The 21507-nt window shown below is 33.3% G+C and overlaps 1 protein-coding gene across 3 annotated transcripts in view; it reads left to right on the top strand.

The window, feature by feature from the left end:
• Positions 1-21507, top strand: part of LOC143246207 (formin-like protein) — a 125754-nt gene that overhangs the window by 87250 nt on the left and 16997 nt on the right. For all 3 annotated transcript variants that reach the window (XM_076492460.1, XM_076492462.1, XM_076492461.1), the window contains exons 14-20: positions 678-802; positions 2135-2233; positions 2934-3110; positions 4865-4942; positions 19518-19604; positions 20709-20777; positions 20962-21042. In XM_076492460.1, coding sequence (XP_076348575.1) covers positions 678-802; positions 2135-2233; positions 2934-3110; positions 4865-4942; positions 19518-19604; positions 20709-20777; positions 20962-21042 — 716 coding nt within the window. The remainder of the gene's footprint in view (positions 1-677; positions 803-2134; positions 2234-2933; positions 3111-4864; positions 4943-19517; positions 19605-20708; positions 20778-20961; positions 21043-21507) is intronic.

Raw genomic sequence — 21507 nt, 5'->3', positions numbered from 1 at the left:
CTTAGAAAATTAAATAAATATATATATTTTAATATAATCCATGGATTCTTATATTTTTATAAAAAAGATGTATATTAAATAACTAGTTTTTTAGAGTGTGTTAATGGATTGGTTGTATGAAACTTGTATTTTCATAGTCTTAAAACTGTATAAGATGCAAGTCTTTCAATACTCTGTAAAACTTAGCATTCTGTGCTGTTTAGTTAACTAAGATCCACCTGATTTATTTAATTAGAAAAAAACAGCTTTTATTTTTTTCAGTCATCAATTTAATTTTGTGTTATTCTATGAGTATAATGGCTTTAGGCTATTAAAGTGTTTTTTATACTTGTTTTCACCAGTATAATTATGTCCATGGCATGATTTATTTTTGAAACCAGTTACTTTTATTCAAAGCGTGATTGCTTGCTAATTAACCTAAACTAACTTCAGTATCCTTTGTATTAACTTTTTCATGTTTTTAAATTGTTTGTGTGTGTTGTAATTTAACATTCTGTGTTAGTAATCACTTCATATTATTCTGGTTAACCAGTCAATAATCAGCCTACTTAGCTAAAGAAAAATTATTTGTTGGGAGGAAAGTTTGATGTCAAGATAAGAAAATAGGCTGTTATAACACATGTACTGTTTTGTAATAGTTTTTGTAAAAATAAAGTATTTTGTTTATTCCATTCCAGCCATGACTATCAAAAGAAGATACCAGACCAAGTACAAACTGCCCACCCTTAACTGGATAGTACTAAAGCCTAACCAAGTGAAAGGGACAGTATTTAGTGAGTTAGATGAAGACAAGTTGTATAAGGTGTGCTGTGATATAGAATAATTATTTGATGTATATATTTTCTCTTATTAAAATGATTTGCAGAAAGTTCCAATGAAATTTATGATTGTTTTGTGCTTCCCATTGTTTTGCATTGTATGTTGTTTGTTTTAGTGCTATGAAAAATCTGATTTGACATTCGTACTGAAACCGTAGTATAAACCATTTATTATTTGATTACTTTTTATTTGCTGAGTTTGTTTTGAACTTGTGTCATAATTCTGAAAGACATGGTAAGAAATAAAGTACCATCCCAAAGGAGGAAATTATTATAACTTCAAAGACAGACACAAATACAAATTTTTTTACAGTATGGATCCTCAGTACTACCCTCTCAATGTGTTTCTTAGATACATTTATACATAAGATTGGTCCCAGAAGGTTTTTACCAATATGTTTAACTGCTTGAAAATAATTTTCTTGGTTATTTCTTTCTTCAAGCCATCTTCTGTCACCCAAACATTAATAATTGAATTTTTGAATTCAAGTAGTTGGTAGTTCAACTGTAGTTTATACTCTGTTCAAGAAACGCATTTAAAAATAAAAACGTTAATTTTATTGTATAAGAAAAAAGTATTAGTATCTCAAAGAAATGGACTAAAGGGGCATGAAGGCTACATTTTTTTTTTAACCATCATTTAATTACAAAAAGTAAATGTACTAGAACATGATTATAATGAAGCTGTATGAACGCTATTTGTTGTGAGTGTATTTCACTATAACCCTTGTGAACACGAATCACAAAATAATAAATGTGGTATGACCAATGCTGCGTGAAATCATGTATGACATTCCAGTTGAAAGATTCTTATTGTGTAAATCAGTAGATATTTAAATATCAACAGTGTGCTTTTGTTTCCTTGTTTCATTCTTGTTCATTGTGTAGGTATTAACCAGTGTGCTTGAATTTATAAGTAAAATTTGATTTATATGCATAATGTTTGTGTATGTTGTGATTTCTGTTTGGATTGTTGTGTAAAATATAATTTTAAAATTATTATTGTAAAGTATATTTTATAATCAAGAACAGTTGTACTCTTATTGTTTGTTAATTGGGGGTGCCAAGTTGTGTTTTGGGCCTCTCAGTGTACTGATATTTTAAATATCATATGTTGCTTACAAATTAGTGAAATAGCTTAGCAGACATATGGGGAGAATATGTAGTTACATTTTCCACTGCTTATCAGTGAGTTTTTTTGGTATGTATTGACAGGTAAACTGATGTTTATATTATGCAAGCGTAAACATATATTTTTCAAAGTTTTAGGCATTAATATAAATCCACATATTAAATGACATTTCTGATTTCCATAGATTATCAACTTTTCTGATTTTGAAGAAAATTTTAAACTAAGTCAGCAAGGTGGCTTTGCTGATCGAACTGATGACATCAATTGCAGTAAACGTTTCAAGGTAGGTTTTTTTTCAATTGGACAATTCTGTATGTTAAATCATTTTCTCATTATGGGATGAAGTAATTAAGATTCTCACAGATTTTGGTTATCGTGATTTACGGAGAAGTAGAAGCTCACGAAATAATGTTGCAGTATATATCTATAAGTATTAGTTTAATAGAATTTGAAAAATAATCTATTTATTTTTCTAATGAATTGATTTACTTGATTATTTTATCAAGTCTGTTAATAAATGTAATAAATAATTGCTATAAACTGCAATTGGGTCACAGAAAATATCTTTAAAGCAGATTTTTTCGTGGAATGGGAATATTTATACAAACATTTCTATTGGCCATTCAAGCTTATTCTGTAATTCAGTTTTAAAAATTAAAATTTTTAAGTAAGTGTAGTTATCAATTATTTTCTTTTATAGGAATTTGCAATTTATGAGACATGCCTACAGGAGACTGAACTTATCTTGCTATGGTAGGTCGGTACTAAACATTTAGGTATAAAATTACTGTATTTTAGGTTATTACCCTAGTTGTTGGTTTAGAACAGGCCTACTGTCACAGTAAATTTAATTTCTTGTTAGGCTGTCTCATAAAATTACAAGTTATTGAAGTTATATATTCTTATAAGACTGTAACTAAAACCAGTCTCAGGCTCAACACTTTTGAAACAGATACTTAAAAAAGTAAAAATTTTAAAAACAGGTTCCAGAGAAAATAACTGTTCTAGAGCACAACCGTCTGCGAAACATGGCTATCTCCCGTCGTAAACTGGAGCTGCCAATTGAGGTGGTGGTACGAGCAATTAATGCTTTGGATTTAAAAACTTTGATCCAAGAATATGTAGAGATTTTGCTTCGGATGGTGCCGAATGAAAAGGAGGTAAAAATAATTTAACCTCTGTAGTTTACAAGACTTAAAGTGTATTTATTTCTCTGATGCTCAATTGATTTGCTTTACTCTTTGTTCTTTTAACTATTTCATTAAAATTACTACAGTAAATAATATTTAAAAGTGGTATTTTTATAAGTGATTACATAAAAATTGAAACGCACAACAACGATGAGTGTATTACCTAATAAAACTATAATAAAAAGAGAATAGAGTTTTGTTATGACATGATCTACATGTTTCATTAGTGATTTCTGCTGCCATATTCAGGAAAAACAAGGAGTTGCAATACGAGTCAGCTTGTATGCATTAATAACTGCACATGTTTAGAAAATTATGTGACAAATTTAGCCAACCTATTACACATTTTATAATACAGTTGACTTCAAAATAGTTTCTTTAACTCATTTGGTTAACTGTTGGCAAACTGTCATAAAAATGAGCATGTTACTGATTCATTAACTTTACTTACAGTATTTCCATGTTCCTTAACTTTAAATTCTGCTCATCTGTAAATTAAACCACAATTACATGGAATTTTGAAGATTCCATCTTTTTCATTGTTTTTCTACTTTATCTTTAAGACCACAAATATAACATTTCTTGCAACAACAAAATGTTAGTGACAGTTGATGAGATTGTTAAATATATAATGTGGAAATAGCTTGAGTATATGGTAAGCATATCTTTCTACTGTCAAAATAGCTATTCACTTGTGAGTTGATGCATTGTAATATATTTAACTTACTACAGTACTTATTATAAATCCTGTCAGTAATGTTCAGGTTTAATCCTTTATTGCAACACACTTCAGAAACTTCAGCTCCAACATTAAATTTTTACAAATTTATGAAAGATATAATGCAAAAGTTAAAAAATGCTGTAGATAAACACAAAGATTAATGAATCAGGTTTAGCTGAACATGTAGCAAACACTTCATTTTGTCAGATGGCATAATGTTGATTTTGTTAATCAGATTATTCATTAAAATGGATTAAATGTTAGAGAATCTTTGTAAATTATGAAGAAAAATATTTTATATAAAGATGTTATTTCTGTATGCACTTGCTGTTATTAAGGCTTATTAAGCTGACCCTAATTCTGACTTCTTATTTCTCCTGACAGTGGCAGTGTAAATCACTGCCAAAACATGTAAAGCATATTGTACAGGCTTTGTTCTTTTTATAAGACTTTTATTGTACAACATACTTTAATATGTGGTGTATTTTATTTTTTTATTACTACAGCAATCTAAAAGCTGATCACTAGTTATGATTGAGAGTGATTTCAGTTGGTTGCTTCACAGTAATAAAACATAGCAGTTTACCAACATAATTACATGTAAGAAAAAAAAGTTATCTTTTCTAAAAATTATAGTTTTACAAGCATGCTATCAGACATTAAGTCATTTTATAATAAATTATTAAAATGTATTTTTCACAAGTTCCTGTGCCATAAAAGTGTGTATAAGGTGAAATTAACTTAGCTGAGTGATAACTTTTTGTTTTACTTAAGCCATTGTGGCATCTAATTATTTCTGTAACTGTTTTCATATTAACACATTTATATGTTTCTTATGATATTCAATCCATGTGTATACATTTAAATTATTATATGTGCATACTTAGTATTAACTAGTTAGCTTTCCAAAATTATTTCTGAAATTATATATTAATAAACAAATTATAAATTATATTAAGATTATATTAATTAACATATTTAATATAACATACATCATATATAGGTAAAAGCCTATAGAGAATATGAAAGACAAAGGAGGCCAGTGGATGCTTTAACAGATGAAGATAAATTCCTTCTGTTGGTAAATAACCTATTTGTTTGTTATTATCCTCTTTCTTTAGTTTTTATCTTGTAAACTAATGAAAACAGCTTAATTAAACACAGCAAGGATACTTTAATTTGGTGTATGTTAAGGCTACTTCCAATTTTTACTTAAGCCTATCTGACCTCTAGAATGTTTGTTTGATTTAGGAGTTTGTACAGGCCAAGCTGTAGTTATAAGTTCTGCACTGGCCTCTTTACCATCAAAGTTTCAGGTTTCAGACCTTGGCTTGTGAATATGGAGAACTATTGGAGGGAAGGAAAACATAAAAGTTTATAAGGATATGAAAAAGCTTAAAGAGGTTATAGTTATGGGTGATTCCTTGATAAATCATGTGGATAGGGCTAGTCTGTCAGGTAAATAGGGAGAAAAGAATTAGATGATGCCTCCCAAGGGCAAGGTGGAGGATATAATTGACAGAACAAGAAATATAATAAAGGGGACTAACAGTGATGCAGATTTTGTTGTGCATTTAGAGGCTAATGATCCTGGGAATGATAGGTTCAGAGGGGCTAATTAATAAGCAAAAGGGGTTGATAATTAACTTGTGGTCTTTTTCTTTAAATGTCTTTATGTCAAGGATACTGCTAAAAAATTACTTGAGGGGAAGAAATTATGAGTAGGTCATGAGTGCTAAATTCTAGGCTTAGGCTATTATGTAAGGAAGATTAGGTAGTAGATAAACTCATTGGACTTGTGGGACCAGTTTAATGGGAGAAGGGAGCATTTTTGGAATGGATGTTTTATAGTTAAATATGGTAGGATCTAGCTTATTTGAAAGGGTTATTAACTCACCTGTAAGTGAAGATTTAAACTAGGACTGAAAAGTGGTGAGGGCCAGGATAAACTAAGTGTGTGTGTGTGTATAAAGGTAAAGAGAAAAGTTTAGTACAGCAAATAAGTATAGAAGCAGTTCTAAGAATAAGCTTAATCGTTACTATTGTAATGCTAGAAGTATAAGAAATAAAACATACAACTTTAGGGCACTCGTAGGAATGGAGGATTTTGATATAATGGAAGTAACTAAACGTATATAGAAGATTTTAACGATATAGATTTCTTTGACATACAGGGTTATAGATTATTTCATAGGGATAGAGTACTAAAGAGAGGAAGAGAAATAACATATGTAAAATGTGAGTTACATCTTGTTGAAATTGATATCAAAGATAATAGCAAGGAGGTTAAAAATCCATTTGGGTTTTTATTAGTGGATATAAAGGGAAAAGGCTTTTAATGCAAATTTGTTACAGACCACCAAATGGTAATGAAGGCATTATTGAGAAACTTTCATTGAGATTAAGATGTCAGCTGTTAATGAGATCCTAATTGTGAGTGATTTTAATTTCAGGCATATAGATTGAAGGCTGACCAATATTTCAGCAAAGCAATAAAGGTGGGATTGAACACTGACTGGGTTAATAAGTAGAAGCAAGGTTGAGGGGATGGTCAATATTTCAGCAAAGTAACTTAAGTGATGTTGAAGACTAGCCAATATTTTGGAAAAGCAGTGGAAATGAGGTTGAGGGTTAGTCAATATTTTACCCAAGCAATGAAAGAGAGGTAGAAGAGTTGCAATATTTTAGCAGTGCAAAAGAAGTTAAGTTAAATACTAACTAGTAATAATGTATAGACCATCAAAAATAATTGATCAAGGACTTGTCCCCCACCCCATATACTCTAGCATCATATTTCTTACCTAAAATAAATAAATTTTGTAAATCACGCTTGACCAACAGACAGAAAATGCAGTTGAGTCAATCAAATGTCAATAAATTCCTTCATAATTAAGATCATTCATGAAATGAATTTGTGGCATATTCTTAGAATTATTATTGGGAAAAATCAGATTAATAACTTCTAATATATAGAAAAGTCAGTGCATTTTCGTAACACTTTATTCAAATAATGACTTTTATGTTATGTATATATAAATTTTTAGTTTTGTAGTTTTTATCAGCATTTTTGTATTTTTTACTACTACCTCATCTCCTGTGGATAATCTTCACAACTTGGTGTGGATGTTCTTTGGGTACATGGGGAGATGCATATTTTCAGTTTTGTGGTTTGCATTTTTTATAGATGTTTTGTATTATACTTTTTAACACTATTTCACCTCCTATTGATGAATCTTCATTAAAATTATGAACATTTGTTGGGTCCTTGGAGAGATAAATACAAATTTTCCGTTCTGTGGTTTTTATTGGTGTCTTGTCGTGTTTTTTTTTGTTTATTTGTTTTTAACATTACTTCATCCACTGTTAATGAATCTTCACAAAATTTGGCATGACAGTTAGTTCTGTGCAGAGATACATGCAAATTATCAGTTTCACAGGATTGTTTTGCAGTTTTTATGGAAGTTTAAGATATTTTACTATTACATCCAAGGGAAGCAACTTTCCATGTCCTAAGATAACAAAACTAATCATGAATTTACATAACTTCCATCAGAGGATGGGTATTAGCTAGTAAGAGATAAAATGAAGAAAAAGGATCAGAAATTTATAGTATGACAGGAGAATTAGAAGATAATAGAAGATCAAGAAAGTTGGTCAAACAGGAATTTAGGAAATCAAAACTAATGTATGAAGAAATGTTGGCTGAAAATGTAGACATAGACAATAAAAATTTCTTAAAGTACATTAAGGGTAAACAGAATGTTAGGGTTAGAGTAAGACCTTTGAAGAATGATAAAGGAAGACTTGTATTTGATGATTGTAAGATGGGTGAATTATTAAAGAGCTTGTTTAGAAAAATTCAAGAAGTTTAAAACATCATATGGCTCCTGGACCAGATAATTTCTCCATGATTTTAATGAAGGTTAAGGGTTGCATCTGTTAGCTACTTGCTACTATTTTTTGTAAGTTCTTGAATTGTGGGGAGGCACTAAAGGATGTTAGCTAATGTCATTCCTCCTTTCAAGAGAGGTAATACAAATTGTCCTAGTAATTATAGGCCTATCATTCTTACAACAGTTGTGTGAAAAAATTTTAGAAAGTTGAATAAAAGATGCTTTGTAAAGTCATTTAACAAAGTTTAGAAACTTGCTGGCTAGTGAATATGGTTTTATTAAGGGAAAAGTCTTGCCTTACAAATATTTTGACACTGTTGTTTAAAAGGTTACTACTTAGTAGGTGAGAGTAAGGGTGAAGGTTTAGTGTATTTGGATTTTCAGAAAGGATTTGAGAAGGTGCCACATAAAATACTTGTAAAAAAAAAAAAAATTCCTTAAGCATAGAGGATAAGTTTGCAAATTGGATAGATGAGTAGCTGGATGGAAGAAGCAAAAGGTTGCTGCAAATGGAGCTTGGTCAAATTGGATTAATATAAGAAGTGGAGTAACTCGGAGGGGCCTTTGCTCTTTCTGATTTGCATTAGTGATATAAATGAAGAAATTGTCAGTAAAGTACTTATATTTGCACATGATATTAAGTTCTTGGATGTTGCTTACTGTGAAAATGCTGCTGCTGCTTTTCCAAAGGACTTTGCTCATCTTAGCGAGTTAGAAAATTAAATAGCAGATGGGTTTTAATTACAATAAATACAAAATAATGCATGTGGGTTATCATAACTTAAATTATAAGTTGGATGGGAATAACCTCAACAGTGTCATAAATGAAAGGGATCTTGGTGTAATGTTTTTTCAGTTTAAGCCACCCGAGTAATGTACTGTTTGTAGTGCCTAGTTGTAGGATAAATAGGATTTTAAGTTGATTCCACAAAAGTATTGAACACAAGTCTTAAAAATATATATTTTCATTTTATATAGGTCTCTGGTTAGGCCACATTAGGAGTAGTGTATTCAGTCTTGGATTCTTTACCTTAGTCTAGGAAGGACATGGAATTGTTGGAAAGGGTTCAGAGGAGGGTTTCTAGAAAAGTGCCTGGGATGAAAGGGTTATTATGTGAGGAATTATCAGTATCTCTGAAATTGTTTTCTTTTGGGAAGAAAAAATTAAATTATCTGATTGAGGTGTTTTAAGATTGTAAAGGAAATTGATAATGTTGATGCATCATCATTTTTCATATTTAACAGTGAGAACAGTAGGACTAGGGGACACATAAATTTTGGCAGCATAGCAGTATTACCATATTACTTCAAATTTAAGACACACCCTAGTTTTAAAAAGGGATTTTCAGGGGAAAAATTGGATGACTGTTAGAAAGGAATAAATATGTTTTAAAAGAGTTTATCTCTGTGTGGATTCCTGTACGTGGTGAGCTGACCTCCCAAGGAAGGTTCTGTTCTTTCTGGTTACCTCCTCTGGGATCTAAACATTCACCCACGTGTTTGCCGTGTGTGGCAACCTGTGAAAGGGAGAAGAGGATCCTGGTGGTTGAGAGGTCCAACCCTAACACACGACTTTGGCTTTGAATTCCTGTAGACGAGCAGCCTTTGGGTAAATTGGCTGGTCCACTTGGGCTAGAGTCAACCAAGTACCAGTGTTGGAAGTTCTCAACGGGTGTTGTGGACATTGTGTCTGATGCTGGTGTTTGGGTATGGTGCTCATGACACCCTGGCATTGCTGCAATATCCTTGCATGACATTGTAGTGCATTTCCTCGTAGGGCTCCATGGTGGGTGCAGTCAGTGGGTACTAAAAATTTCCTTTTTTCCTATGGATCCTCCTACGAAAAATTAAAATAAAATAGTAAAAAAACAGTCAATAGGTAAACGACCACGTCTTGAAGACTCTGAGCAGCAATCTTCAACATCTGTAACACACGTACCTCATTTTCTTATATTACATTCTCTTTCAGAAAAACCTTTAGGGCAAATGTCCCTCTTTTTTATTCAGAAGGGACTGGAGGGACTTGCTGGCTCTCCAATGTCGGTAAAGAAGCTTCGATCTGGAGACCTATTGGTTGAAACATCCACATCCCAACACAGTGAACTTCTTTTGAATTCAAAGGCAATTGGGGATGTACCTATTGAGGTTACCCTTCATGCTACCTTGAATTCATCATGAGGAGTTGTTGTTGAGAGGAATTAAAGAACATCCCAGAGTTGGAGATTCTCACTGGTTTCTCCACTCAAGGAGTTTCTGCAGTAAGGCGCATCTCCACTCGCGAAGATGGAGTTACGCTGCCGTCAGATATCCTCGTTTTAACATTTACATCAATACGTGCACCTGCCACTATCAAGGCAGGTTATCTAAATTGCAGGGTATGGCCGTACATTCCAAACCCTCTGATGTTTCTAGTGTCAGAGGTTTGGTTACTCAAAGACATCATGTTGTGTCTCCTTGACATGTGTTCATTGTGGTGGCAAGGACCACAATGCCTATGAGTGTGACATGGACCCACATTGTGTCAACTGCAATGGTTTTCACCCTTCCTACTTTCATTCTTGCCCAAAATTGTTGGAGGAAAAAGAATGTCAGCGTTTGAAAACTACTCATAACATTAGTTATCCTGAGGCTTGGAAATTGCTGTCCGCCACTTCACCTTGGACATATGCTGCTGCACTTCATTCCACAACTACAGTGAGAGTGCAGACAGATCTCTCTGTGCCTCCAAGAGAATCGTTTTCAAAACATATGAACAGCCTTTTGACCTCCATGGTTAAAAAGGTTGAATCAACTTCTACACCTATCTCTGTTCCTCCCATACATTCCAACAAACCCCAAGATCCACATCCTTTGATTTCAAATACAGGCATTTCTTCAGGTACATCTTTTTCTCCCATTCCAAGATGCAAAACAATCATTCGTTCACGTCCTCAGTCACTGGAATCCCCTTCCAACAACAAAGAATTGCCAATCGACCCAGGGCAGGATCCATGGAGGTCGATAGATCTCCTTCGAATAAGGACAATAAGGAAAAAAATTGTTGACGAAATCAGAAGGGTTCTCCAGCCACTTTGCCTGCCCATCATTAAAAATGGCCACCTTGATACAATGGAACTGCCGAGGTTTACATTCTAATCTGGATGACATCAAAGCACTGATTGCTTCCTACCATCCTGTATGTCTTTCCTTACAAGAAACATTTCTGAAACCTGCTGATACAGTCATCTTTCAGCAGTTTTGTCTGTACAGAAATGATAGGCTGTGTGATGGATGAGTACATGGAGGGGTGGCACTGTTGGTTGATCAGCTTTTCCCTACCCTGTCTTTGTCACTCAACACGCCCTTGGAGGCCGTAGCCATCCGTATTTCCTTGGGTCATACCATCACTGTTTGTTCTCTCCATCTGTCCCCTGGAGAGACATATGATCAATCAGATCTTGATGCTCTCGTTGAACAGTTGCTGTCTCCCTTTCTAATCCTGGGGGACTTTAATGAACATCATCCCCTTTAGGGAAGTGCTGTTATTGATAGGAGGGGTTGCTCTGTAGAGCTTATGCTCTCTGATAACAATCTTTCTCTTTTCAATACTGGTTCTTCCACTTATTTTTATGCATCTAGTCAGTCCTTTACCACTATTGATCTCTCGGTATGCTCCCCTTCATTATTCTCCCATTTTTCATGGAGGGTTGACAATAATCCACTAGGCAGTGATCATTTTCCTATACTTTTGAGAGAGACTGGCTGTGGTTAATGCCACTTGACCTGCGTGCCCCAGTGGAAGATGGATCAGGCAGACGACCAGTCTTTCACAGAACTTGATCCTGCCATTGTATGTCAGCCATCAATAGATGACTGTGTGGCAGCGGTAAATGACTTTATTATACAAGCATCTGCTCTGTGTATTCCTAAAACCTCGACATGTTTTCCACGATATCCTCTTCCGTGGTGGAATCCTGCCTGGCATATGGCACAGAAGGCTCAAAAACGGGCCTGGGATACTTTCCGTAGATATCCTACACTTTCCAACGGGCCCATGCACATGCTAGGGGGGTAAGATGTCAAAACCAAAAGGAATCTTGGATTAAGTTCACGACTAGCATATTTTCTACCACCAGTTCCAAGGTCATATGGGACAGGGTTCGATAGGTCAGTGGGCACTACAATTTTGGCCCCCTCTCGATCTTACTCTCTGATGGCCAAGAGGTAACTGATGTCCGGAGCATTGCCGTGTATCTAGCACTTGTGCTTGTTTTCCACCTTGGCTATCAAGACTCAGGCAGAGCATTCACCTCTTTTCTTTCAAACTGACTGTCTCTTTGACTATAATCATCCCTTTCCACTGGTGGAACTGAAAATGGCCCTTCATCGGTCTGGCAGTACATCTGTTGGACCTGATGATGTACATTATGACATTCTGCGCTATCTCTCTCCTGCTTCTCTTGATATTCTTCTAATTGTTTCAACCGAATCTGGCAGCAGAATGTTTGTTTTTCCTAATGCCTGGTGCCAGGCTATTTTCTTACCTTTCTCTAAGCCTGGGAAAGATCCCAAGATTCCTTCAAACTTCTGTCCAATTGCTTTAATAAGCTGTCTCTGTAAGACCTTAGAGAGGATGCTTAATGCTCGTCTTGTTTGGTTCCTCGAATAAAACAACCTCCTCTCGCCCACCCAGTGTGGGTTCCGATGACAGCACTCCACCACAAACCACCTAATTCGACTTGAAACATCAATCAGAGAAGTTTTTCTCAAACGACAACATCTTGTATCAATAGTCTTTGAAATTGAGAAGGCTTATGACACAACATGGAGGTATGGCATTTTGTGAGACCTCTATATATGGGTTATGTGGCCACTTACCCATGTTTATTAAAAAATTTTTAATGGATAGGAGATTCCAAATTCATGTGGGTTCGACACTTTCCCATTGTTTTCTACAGGAACTTGAGGTCCTTCAGGGCTGTGTTTTGAGTGTCACACTTTTCAGTATAAAGATTAATGCCATCAAACAACTCCCTCTCACTGTTGCAAACAGGCTCTATGTCGACGACTTTCACATCTCATGTCAGTCGTGGAGCATGAAATATATTGAGCGACAACTACAAACTGCCCTCAATCATGTACTGAAGTGGACCACTGTGAACGGCTTTAATTTCTCTCTCTCTAAAACCGTTTGCATGCACTTTTGCTGCTAACAGGGTATTCACCATTATCATGATCTCTGTATTGGTGAAGTTTTGCTGCGAGTGGTCCCTGAGACCAAGTTCTTGGGGCTTATTTTTGACCGTAAGGTGACCTTTATACCTCACTTAAAGCAGCTACGGGTCAAATGCACAAGAGCACTGAACATCCTCCATATCCTCTCTACCACCAGTTGAGGAGCGGATCAATGTTTTGTGTTAATGATATATCGTGCTCTTATTCGATCGAAGCTCGACTATGGATCAATGGTCTATGGCTCTGCCAGACCATCGGCCTTAAAGATGCTGGACCCCATTTATCATCAAGGACTTCAACTCTGCACTGGGGCTTTCTGCACCTCCCCAGTTCAAAGCTTATACGTAGAATCTCATGAACCTTCTCTGCATCTTCGCTGTTTGTAACTGTCTTTACTATATTCTTCAAAACTTCATTCCTTACCAAGCATTCCACCTGAGGATGTGTTTTCCTTCCTCAGTGAGCGATACTCTTTCAGAACAGAAGATCTGTTACTGCTCCTTTTGGCCTTTGCATCCAGGCACAATTGGATGAATTTGGTCTGTCCTTGGATAGTATTGCCGAATCCAGTGGTCAGTCCACCCCACCGTGGCTTATTATGGGCCCCAAATGTGATCTTTCTTTAAGTCATCTGAGAAAGGCAGATACTCCTGATTGGAAGTACCATCTTTTATTTACTGAACATTTTTCGAACAATCTTTCCATTCCAGTTTATACAGATGGTTCCAAATCTGGTAACTCTGTGGGCTCTGCCATGGTTTGTTGCAATTTGGTGGTTGCACACAGAATCCCCTCTACAGCTTCTGTGTTCACTGCTGAACTGTATGCCATTTCTCTTGCCCTGGATCATATTGAAGCTAAGCAGTACTCCAACTGCACTATTTATACTGACTCGCTTAGTTCTCTACTGGCCCTGGAATCACTTCACGTTGCCCCATACCCTGTTCTTGCTGATATTCAAAACCGACTGCCCCATTTCTCATTAACATCTACTTCTATCCAGTTTTTCTGGATACCAGGCCACGTTGGTATTCACGGGAATTAGCTTGTGGATACAGCAGCTAAATCTATCTTTTCTGGCACTATCACCACTGTGCCTATTCCGTACATGAACTGTGTCCTGTATTCAAGGCTTGGCTCCATGCCAGCTGGCAGTCAACTTGGAGTGAGCAATGCGACAACAAGCTTTTCCAAATAAAACCCCATATTGGACTTTGGCCATCTACCTTCCATAAGGTTCAGAAGGAGGAAGTTGTTCTAACTAGACTACACATTGGTCACAGTTTTTTAACTCATCATTTTCTTTTATCTGAAACTGTTGCACCAGTGTGTAGTTTGTGTAACACTCAAATCACTGTAAGCCACATTTTACTTTCTTGCCATCATTACGACTATTTTAAACATGTTCTGTCCCAAGATTTGTCCGTAACATTAGACAGTGTTATTAGTGACGGTGACACTGTCCACCTTGATACGGACATTAAAAAACTGAAAACTTTATCAAGGTGGACAGTGTCACAGTCACTAATAACACAGTCCACCTTGATAAAGTTTTTAGTTTTTTAATGGCCATTATCTTTTTAATATCATTTAAGTGTTTGATATTTATTCATTACACCTTTTTAATTGTGGTTCCCTTTTAAGAGTCTCAATCTCTCCAGTTCAATTTGAAATTAGGAAATGGCCATAACATTAAATAACTTGACACCAGGACTGGAAAGGCCAACTTCAGGTGACTAACGCTGCTGTTTGAACTACCCGTTAGTCGTCCGGGTGAGTTGTTATTACAATTTTGCTGCATGTCTTTTAATACTTATTGCTTTACTTTTTGGTACTGGCCATAATGACACATAACCTGGAACCAGGACTGGAAAGGCCAACTTCAGGTGACTGACGGTGGTTCTTGTATTTACCTGTTAATCTTCCTGGTGGGTTATGATCATTACCATTATGCTAAAGAAAGTCCTTTACAACTTTGTAGACTGGATGTCGACATTGGTTTTATGCCATTTATGTTTTTAATTGCTGTTTTGTTTTTACCTTCATTTCCTTTTATGAATTTTACTACCTTTACTTTACTTTTACCTTTTTACTGGACATTTGGCTAATTATTATTACAATTTTGCTGCATGTCTTTTAATACTTATTGCTTTACTTTTTGGTACTGGCCATAATGACACATAACCTGGAACCAGGACTGGAAAGGCCAACTTCAGGTAACTGACGGTGGTTCTTGTATTTACCTGTTAGTCTTCCTGGTGGGTTATGATCATTACCATTATGCTAGAAAAAGTCCTTTACAACTTCTCTTACTTTTTCTTTCTTAACATTGTAGACTAGGTGTCAACATTGGTTTTATGCTTTTTCTGTTTTTCAATGCTGTTTTGTTTTACCTTCATTTCCTTTTATGTATTTTATTACATTTTAATTTATTTTTACCTTTTTACTGGACGTTTGGGACAGATAGCCTAGCTGCTTTGTGCCATAAAACACCTAAAGTAACTAACCAACCATTAATGAACCAAAAATGTTAATCTATTTAAAATGAAGTGTAATAAAAAATATATACAGAAAGTTAAAAAAATTTTTGTTACAGTAATGCTTCTTCCTGCTTACTTTATTTAATCAGAATGCTACTCCAACCCAGAGAATGTCATAATGTGTTCCATCTTCAAAATCTGACTTTTTTTGAATTTGGCTAATTGTTGTCCTTCACCATAATGATAAACCTTTTCTTTTCATAAATTTCTCACACCAGCCATGACTAGTCTCAAAAGAAATACCATTATTTCCTGCACATTCTTTTGCTTTTAACATTGAGACTTCTCTCATTACAGGCAGTCCTTTATTTCATAACTCTATTCTTTTGCCAGAAAATGACTTTGTACTTTTCTTGCAAGAAAACAACTTTGTTTTCATACCATGCTAATGACTTACTCACTGTATACTTTTTATCAGCTGCACTATTCTCAATCTCTTTGACACAAAATAACTTTTCTTTTAAATTTGACATCGTATGTAAAACACTTTTTCATGGGTAAAAAACTGCAATAAAAATAAACACAAATAGCATCTGAACAACAGAAAAGTCAGATAGACTGAGGATGGTGATATCCAACTACACCACTAGAGGTGCTGACATTGGCAACTTTGACATTTTGTACATGTTTTTTAGTCTTTCCAAGCTAAGTTCTTTTTAAAATATAGTCCAGTCTGTTTGTTAATGCAAAATTTATCAACAATCTTTATTGTTTGAGGAAAATGATTTTTTCAAGACTTTCAAAGAGTGAAAAATACCTCAAATTTAAAATGCACCAATACTTTTCAGTTTGTCTTAGACACACTGTTTTTAACATTTTTGCAGTTTTATTTTTCTAACAAGATTGTTAGCCTCTGGAATAGGTTGTCTTCTGCTGTGAAGGTAACAAAATTAGGTGAGTTTAAGAGAAAGCTTGAGAGCTATATCAATGATAAGGGCTTTCTTTATTTTATTTTTTTTGACAGTTTTAGTTTATTTTAGAGAATGAGGTAAATGAGATGGATCTATAGGTCTCTCATTTTCCATAATGTTATGTTGAAATGTAATTTCACTAGATTTTGTATATGCTTTTGATCATTCTCTTGCTTAAATTTACTGTCTAATAAATGGTATAAATGATTAGAATATGTTTGTACTTGTAAGCAGTCGGGGTACTGTCAGTTTTATGTAGGTCACTGACACCACTGGCTGAGATGCAGTCCAAATCATCTGATGACACACTCCCATTATGTGTTACTGTGTTTTACATTTTACTGAGATACTATTCTTCTCTCTCTCTCTGCTATTTAATAAACTTTGATTTTTAGTTGTCAAACAATTCAAACTTGGTTTAATCTGTAACAAACACACTACTATAGCTTCTCGTTCCTATTGTTTGTGGTTCAGCACCAATTTCATCCTTTCAATTTGGTTAACTCTTCCTAGCAGTGGTTATCAAACAGCTACATGTATATTGTACTACTTCAGTTAGAGTAAAGTTGTATTCTCCATAATAAATTTCATGAAGAACGTACCCTAAGATTAAGATCACTTTCAGAGAGTATTTGTTTTGTACTTCACCCATTTCTGTTATTAACAGTGTCACTTTCATTTATACTCTTCAAATTCTTGCATACAGTTTTCATAAAAATTTGGAGTCTTACCATATGTTTTTGCATGAAATATCCTCTACTACCATTTTGGTTTTTACATATTCTACATGTTGTACGTCAGTCCTGAGACCCGTAACTAGAAACACAATCATTATGAGATATAGTATGACTGTATGTGCTTTTATAGACTTTATACTGGTATGACCATTTCTGATGACAATTAGTCACAGTTTTAAGATATCAATATGTCACTGTACTCTAACGTACTCTAAAAGAAATTAGTGATTGAAATTGTTGGGTTAGGAATATTAATGGAAACAGATCTCTCTCTCTGTTTGTTTTTTTTTGTGTGAATTGTTTGAGAGTTAACACATTCATCAGATGGAGAAGTGAGAAGGGGGGATATAAGAGACTTAAAAGAGAATACAGTAGGTTGGAACAATCAAATCCTGGGTAAACTTACTAAACTGTGGATAATAAGCATAAACTGAATACGTACAATAATTGATTGAATTGAGGGAAAGAAACCAAAAGTTTGGGATCAAAAATTGTCTAAAAATATTTTTGGTAAAAGTATATTACAAATGATACCTTAAAGGCTTAAAAAATGTACAATAAACTACAGGAATATGCAACTTTTACAGAAATTAAGGCTAAAAACTATATATTTCTAGCTTAATTCTTATGAAAGTTACATAGTGTGGATGATTTGTGGATAGAAATTCATAATGTTTGTATGTAAAAGTGTCATGGAAAATTCTTATTAAAAAAATTTGATTTTTTAGCAAACTGATCTGAAAAAGTTTCCACCAATATGTGTTTTTAATTTAACTTGAAGTGGTAATCTTGTGCTACTAATAAATATAGAGAATATTCAATGTAAAAAAAATATTTGCATTGAAACAGATGTTTTCTACACAATTTGTAGTAAATTTATTATAATCACCATGTATTATTTCTTTGTACTGTGTGTGTGTGTGTGTGTGTGTGTGTGTGTGTTTATATATGTATATAAATCCTCAACAAGAGTACTTACTGGAGATGTATGTTCTTTTTGAAGAGGGGTTATAATTTTCTCAAATCAGGCTTTACTAGAAGGTTCTTTTAATTTTCCTTATTTTTTAATTGAATATATCTTACCATACCTTCTCAAATGACTGTTCAACTTTGTAAAAATTACTGATTTAGCAAAAAGCAAATGAAATAAGCTATCATACCAAAGTTTCTTAGCTTTTTGTTTTTGTATTATAAAGGTAAGTCATAATAAGAAATATCAAATTTGCTCACATTCTGCCCATGAAATGCTTAGTTTTTGTATCTTTGTTTTAAGACTAGTTCTGGCAGTGACTGCTGTAAATTAACTGTTGTAAATTTGATTTGTACTAGCAAGGTAATTAAAAATATATCATTTTATTTTGAAAATGTAGTTGTGACGAAAATATATTGATTAGACAGGTTTTAATCAAAATCTCATGAACTTTTGCAAGTTTTGTCTCAGAATGCAAGTTAATAGAAAATACCATTTTAGTATTTTTTTTCACAGAAATGGAATGAATATTAATTTGAGTATTTAATCTAGTTTTTGTAAATGTTTGCAAATCAAGATTCTAATAGTTTAATTGAAATTTATCAGTGTGGAGTTTAGCAAATACTGTCTTTCATTACATGTTTAGGACCTTTTTGTAAATTTAGTGAATCATTTGCTTTTTTTTTTTTTTCAAATCTTTTAACAATCAGTGATGTCGAGAAACCCACTTGTTGAGAAATTTATATGCAAAAACAGCTCGTTTGGGTTGAGAAAATATTTTACATAGAAGAGCGAACATAGAACATAGAAATGTGTAAAATATTTTCTCAACCCAAACGAGCCGTTTTTGCATATAAAAATCTTTTAACAGTATTCCATAAAATCATAAACTTTATTGGAGGGTGTCATAATTTGGATGTTTCACACTATAATCTTTATTGAAAGATGTCATGATTTGAATGTTTATTCAATAGATTTTAGTACTAAGTGTTATAATCTGAATTTTTCCTAATTGCTAATTGGTTGAGATGGAATCATAAAATTTGGCAGTGCCATTTTTATGTAATTGTGCTTTTTTTAAACTACTTTGTTATATAAAAGTATTAAATATATGGTTATTTACTGGTATTTTTAAGTTTCTATCACAAAATATACTCTGTGTCTAGTTTAAAGTAACTGTGTATTGAGTTCAGATTAAAACTTTGTGAGAATATGTTCAAAGAATTTAACTAAAGGTCAGACTTAATAACAGAACCATTATATGTGTATGTGGGAAAATTGCACAAGAGTGTTAGTGTTTGTTATTTGGGTAACTGATAATTGATAGTGCTAGTTAGATTTTAAGTAGTTAGATAAAATGCAATAAGTTAATTACGTTTACAATTTTACAGCTTTCTAAAGTTGAAAGGTTGTCCCAAAAGCTTAATATTATGAGATACATTGCAAGCTTTGATGAAAATATCCAACTTATCACACCAGTAAGTAAAAATTTATTTTCTGGATGCATGCTCACATTCATTGTTATCATTTGTAATTTATACTGGCAATTATAGAATACTGCAATACATAAACATTTTTATTGAAGTAAATGAAGCTAAATTTAGTGTTCCTGAATTATTTTGAAAGGTCATATGTTTAATTAATGGTTTGATGCTATAAACATTTCAGATGTATTTTACAATTATTTATTAAATATTAATGTTGTAAATTTTCTTTCCCCTTTATCAGAATTTTGTTTTGGTATACTGTCATTGCTACAGACACTAGTTTTATAAACATGCAACTACAGTTATTAGGGTGTTTTTATTATGTTTAAAAACATGTGGGTTCAAGAAGTCTTGATAGAAATAAATACAAACTCTATAACCTGAGGGATTTTGAAAGGTGGACCTTTCTTCTTTAGGATCAAACTGGGAATTCAGTTATGGGGTTTGTATTGATATCTGTAAAGTTATTATGGTACAAATGCCTTTATTAAGCTAGCTTGATGAACCATTGTTGTCATGTGTGGCACTGTATGATTAAAATAGAATTATAAATATTGAAAAACCCTAAGTTAGTTTTAGAAATATAGTAAGTCCTAATTTCTTTAATCTGACAAATGTAACTACTTATCGTACTTAACCAGCTTAGAAAAACTATTTACATTATAATAGTTCTTGATCCTGTTTCATCTTGTTTTGTTTTTCAAGCAGTGACATACTACTGCAGATGTAAACCATGAAATCTCAGAGAAGCCTCAGTATTTATTACAAAACATCTATTAAAGAGTGTTATTTTTCTAAGGATAGGTAGTGCTTGCATGAATTTTGTCATGTAATCTAAACAACGTAACATACGATCACTAGAAAATTCAGATTTCTTTGGGATGCATTATATATACATTGCAAGGCAAATACATTTGTGCAGGGACACAAGGAAAAGAGGATAATATTCATCAATGATCCACTGACGCAGCACTCCCATACAAACCGATATCATGCCATAGGCATTATAACAGAATGCAGCAAAACATCTAAACTTATATTTCTCCAAAATATGTTGTTTGTAATTTGTATTCACTTCATTATTTCACTTTCTAGCAAGTTCATTCCATCATCACAGCTTCAAGGTCAATAAAGAATTCAAAGAAGATAAGGAAAATGTTAGAGGTGAGTGTTTTCTGCTTTCTGTGGTAGTGGATGTTACAAAAAAAAGTACAAAATACACATAAAATGATGTCATGTATATAGTTCTCTGTTCAGTAACATAATGTATTTATTTCTGAGATATCAATTTATTACTTGTATGTGTGTATATTAATTTTTTTATTAATTTAAAATTAACTTTTTAAAGATCATCCTAGCCTTTGGTAATTACATGAATGGGGCTAAGAGAGGACCAGCTTATGGGTTTAAACTACAGAGCTTAGATATGGTAAGTGTAATATTTCAAAATGTTTCTATTAATGTGATCATTTTAAGATTACGTGTATGTACTCTAAGAAATATCAAAACTGTTTTGAAGAAAATTCTTATATAATATTAAAATTACTTAGAATCTCTAAAAACAAATATTTCTTTATAATGTGATACAACTTACACTTATACACTAGAATATTAAATAATGTGGATCAGTCAGGTAAGGAATAAGCTAATTTATTGTTTTTATTCTATTCTATATCTTAGAAAAGTAGTTTAGTTCAAATTAATTCTATCCAGACCGGCAATCACCTTTCAGATATAAGTGCACACTAGTAAACCAACTTTCAAATTTAGAAATAATAATTCTTTTTAAACAATTTTTTATTCCAAAACATTTTAAAATTGATATTTTTATAATATTTATTTAATTTTCAAAATATCCAAACATGGTTCTGCACATATCTCTGAAGTCTTGTAT

Source organism: Tachypleus tridentatus, chromosome 3 (genome assembly GCF_004210375.1).
Source record: "Tachypleus tridentatus isolate NWPU-2018 chromosome 3, ASM421037v1, whole genome shotgun sequence".
NCBI classification, from domain to species: Eukaryota; Metazoa; Arthropoda; class Merostomata; order Xiphosura; family Limulidae; genus Tachypleus; species Tachypleus tridentatus.
This window is presented reverse-complemented; position numbering and strand designations above follow the sequence as displayed.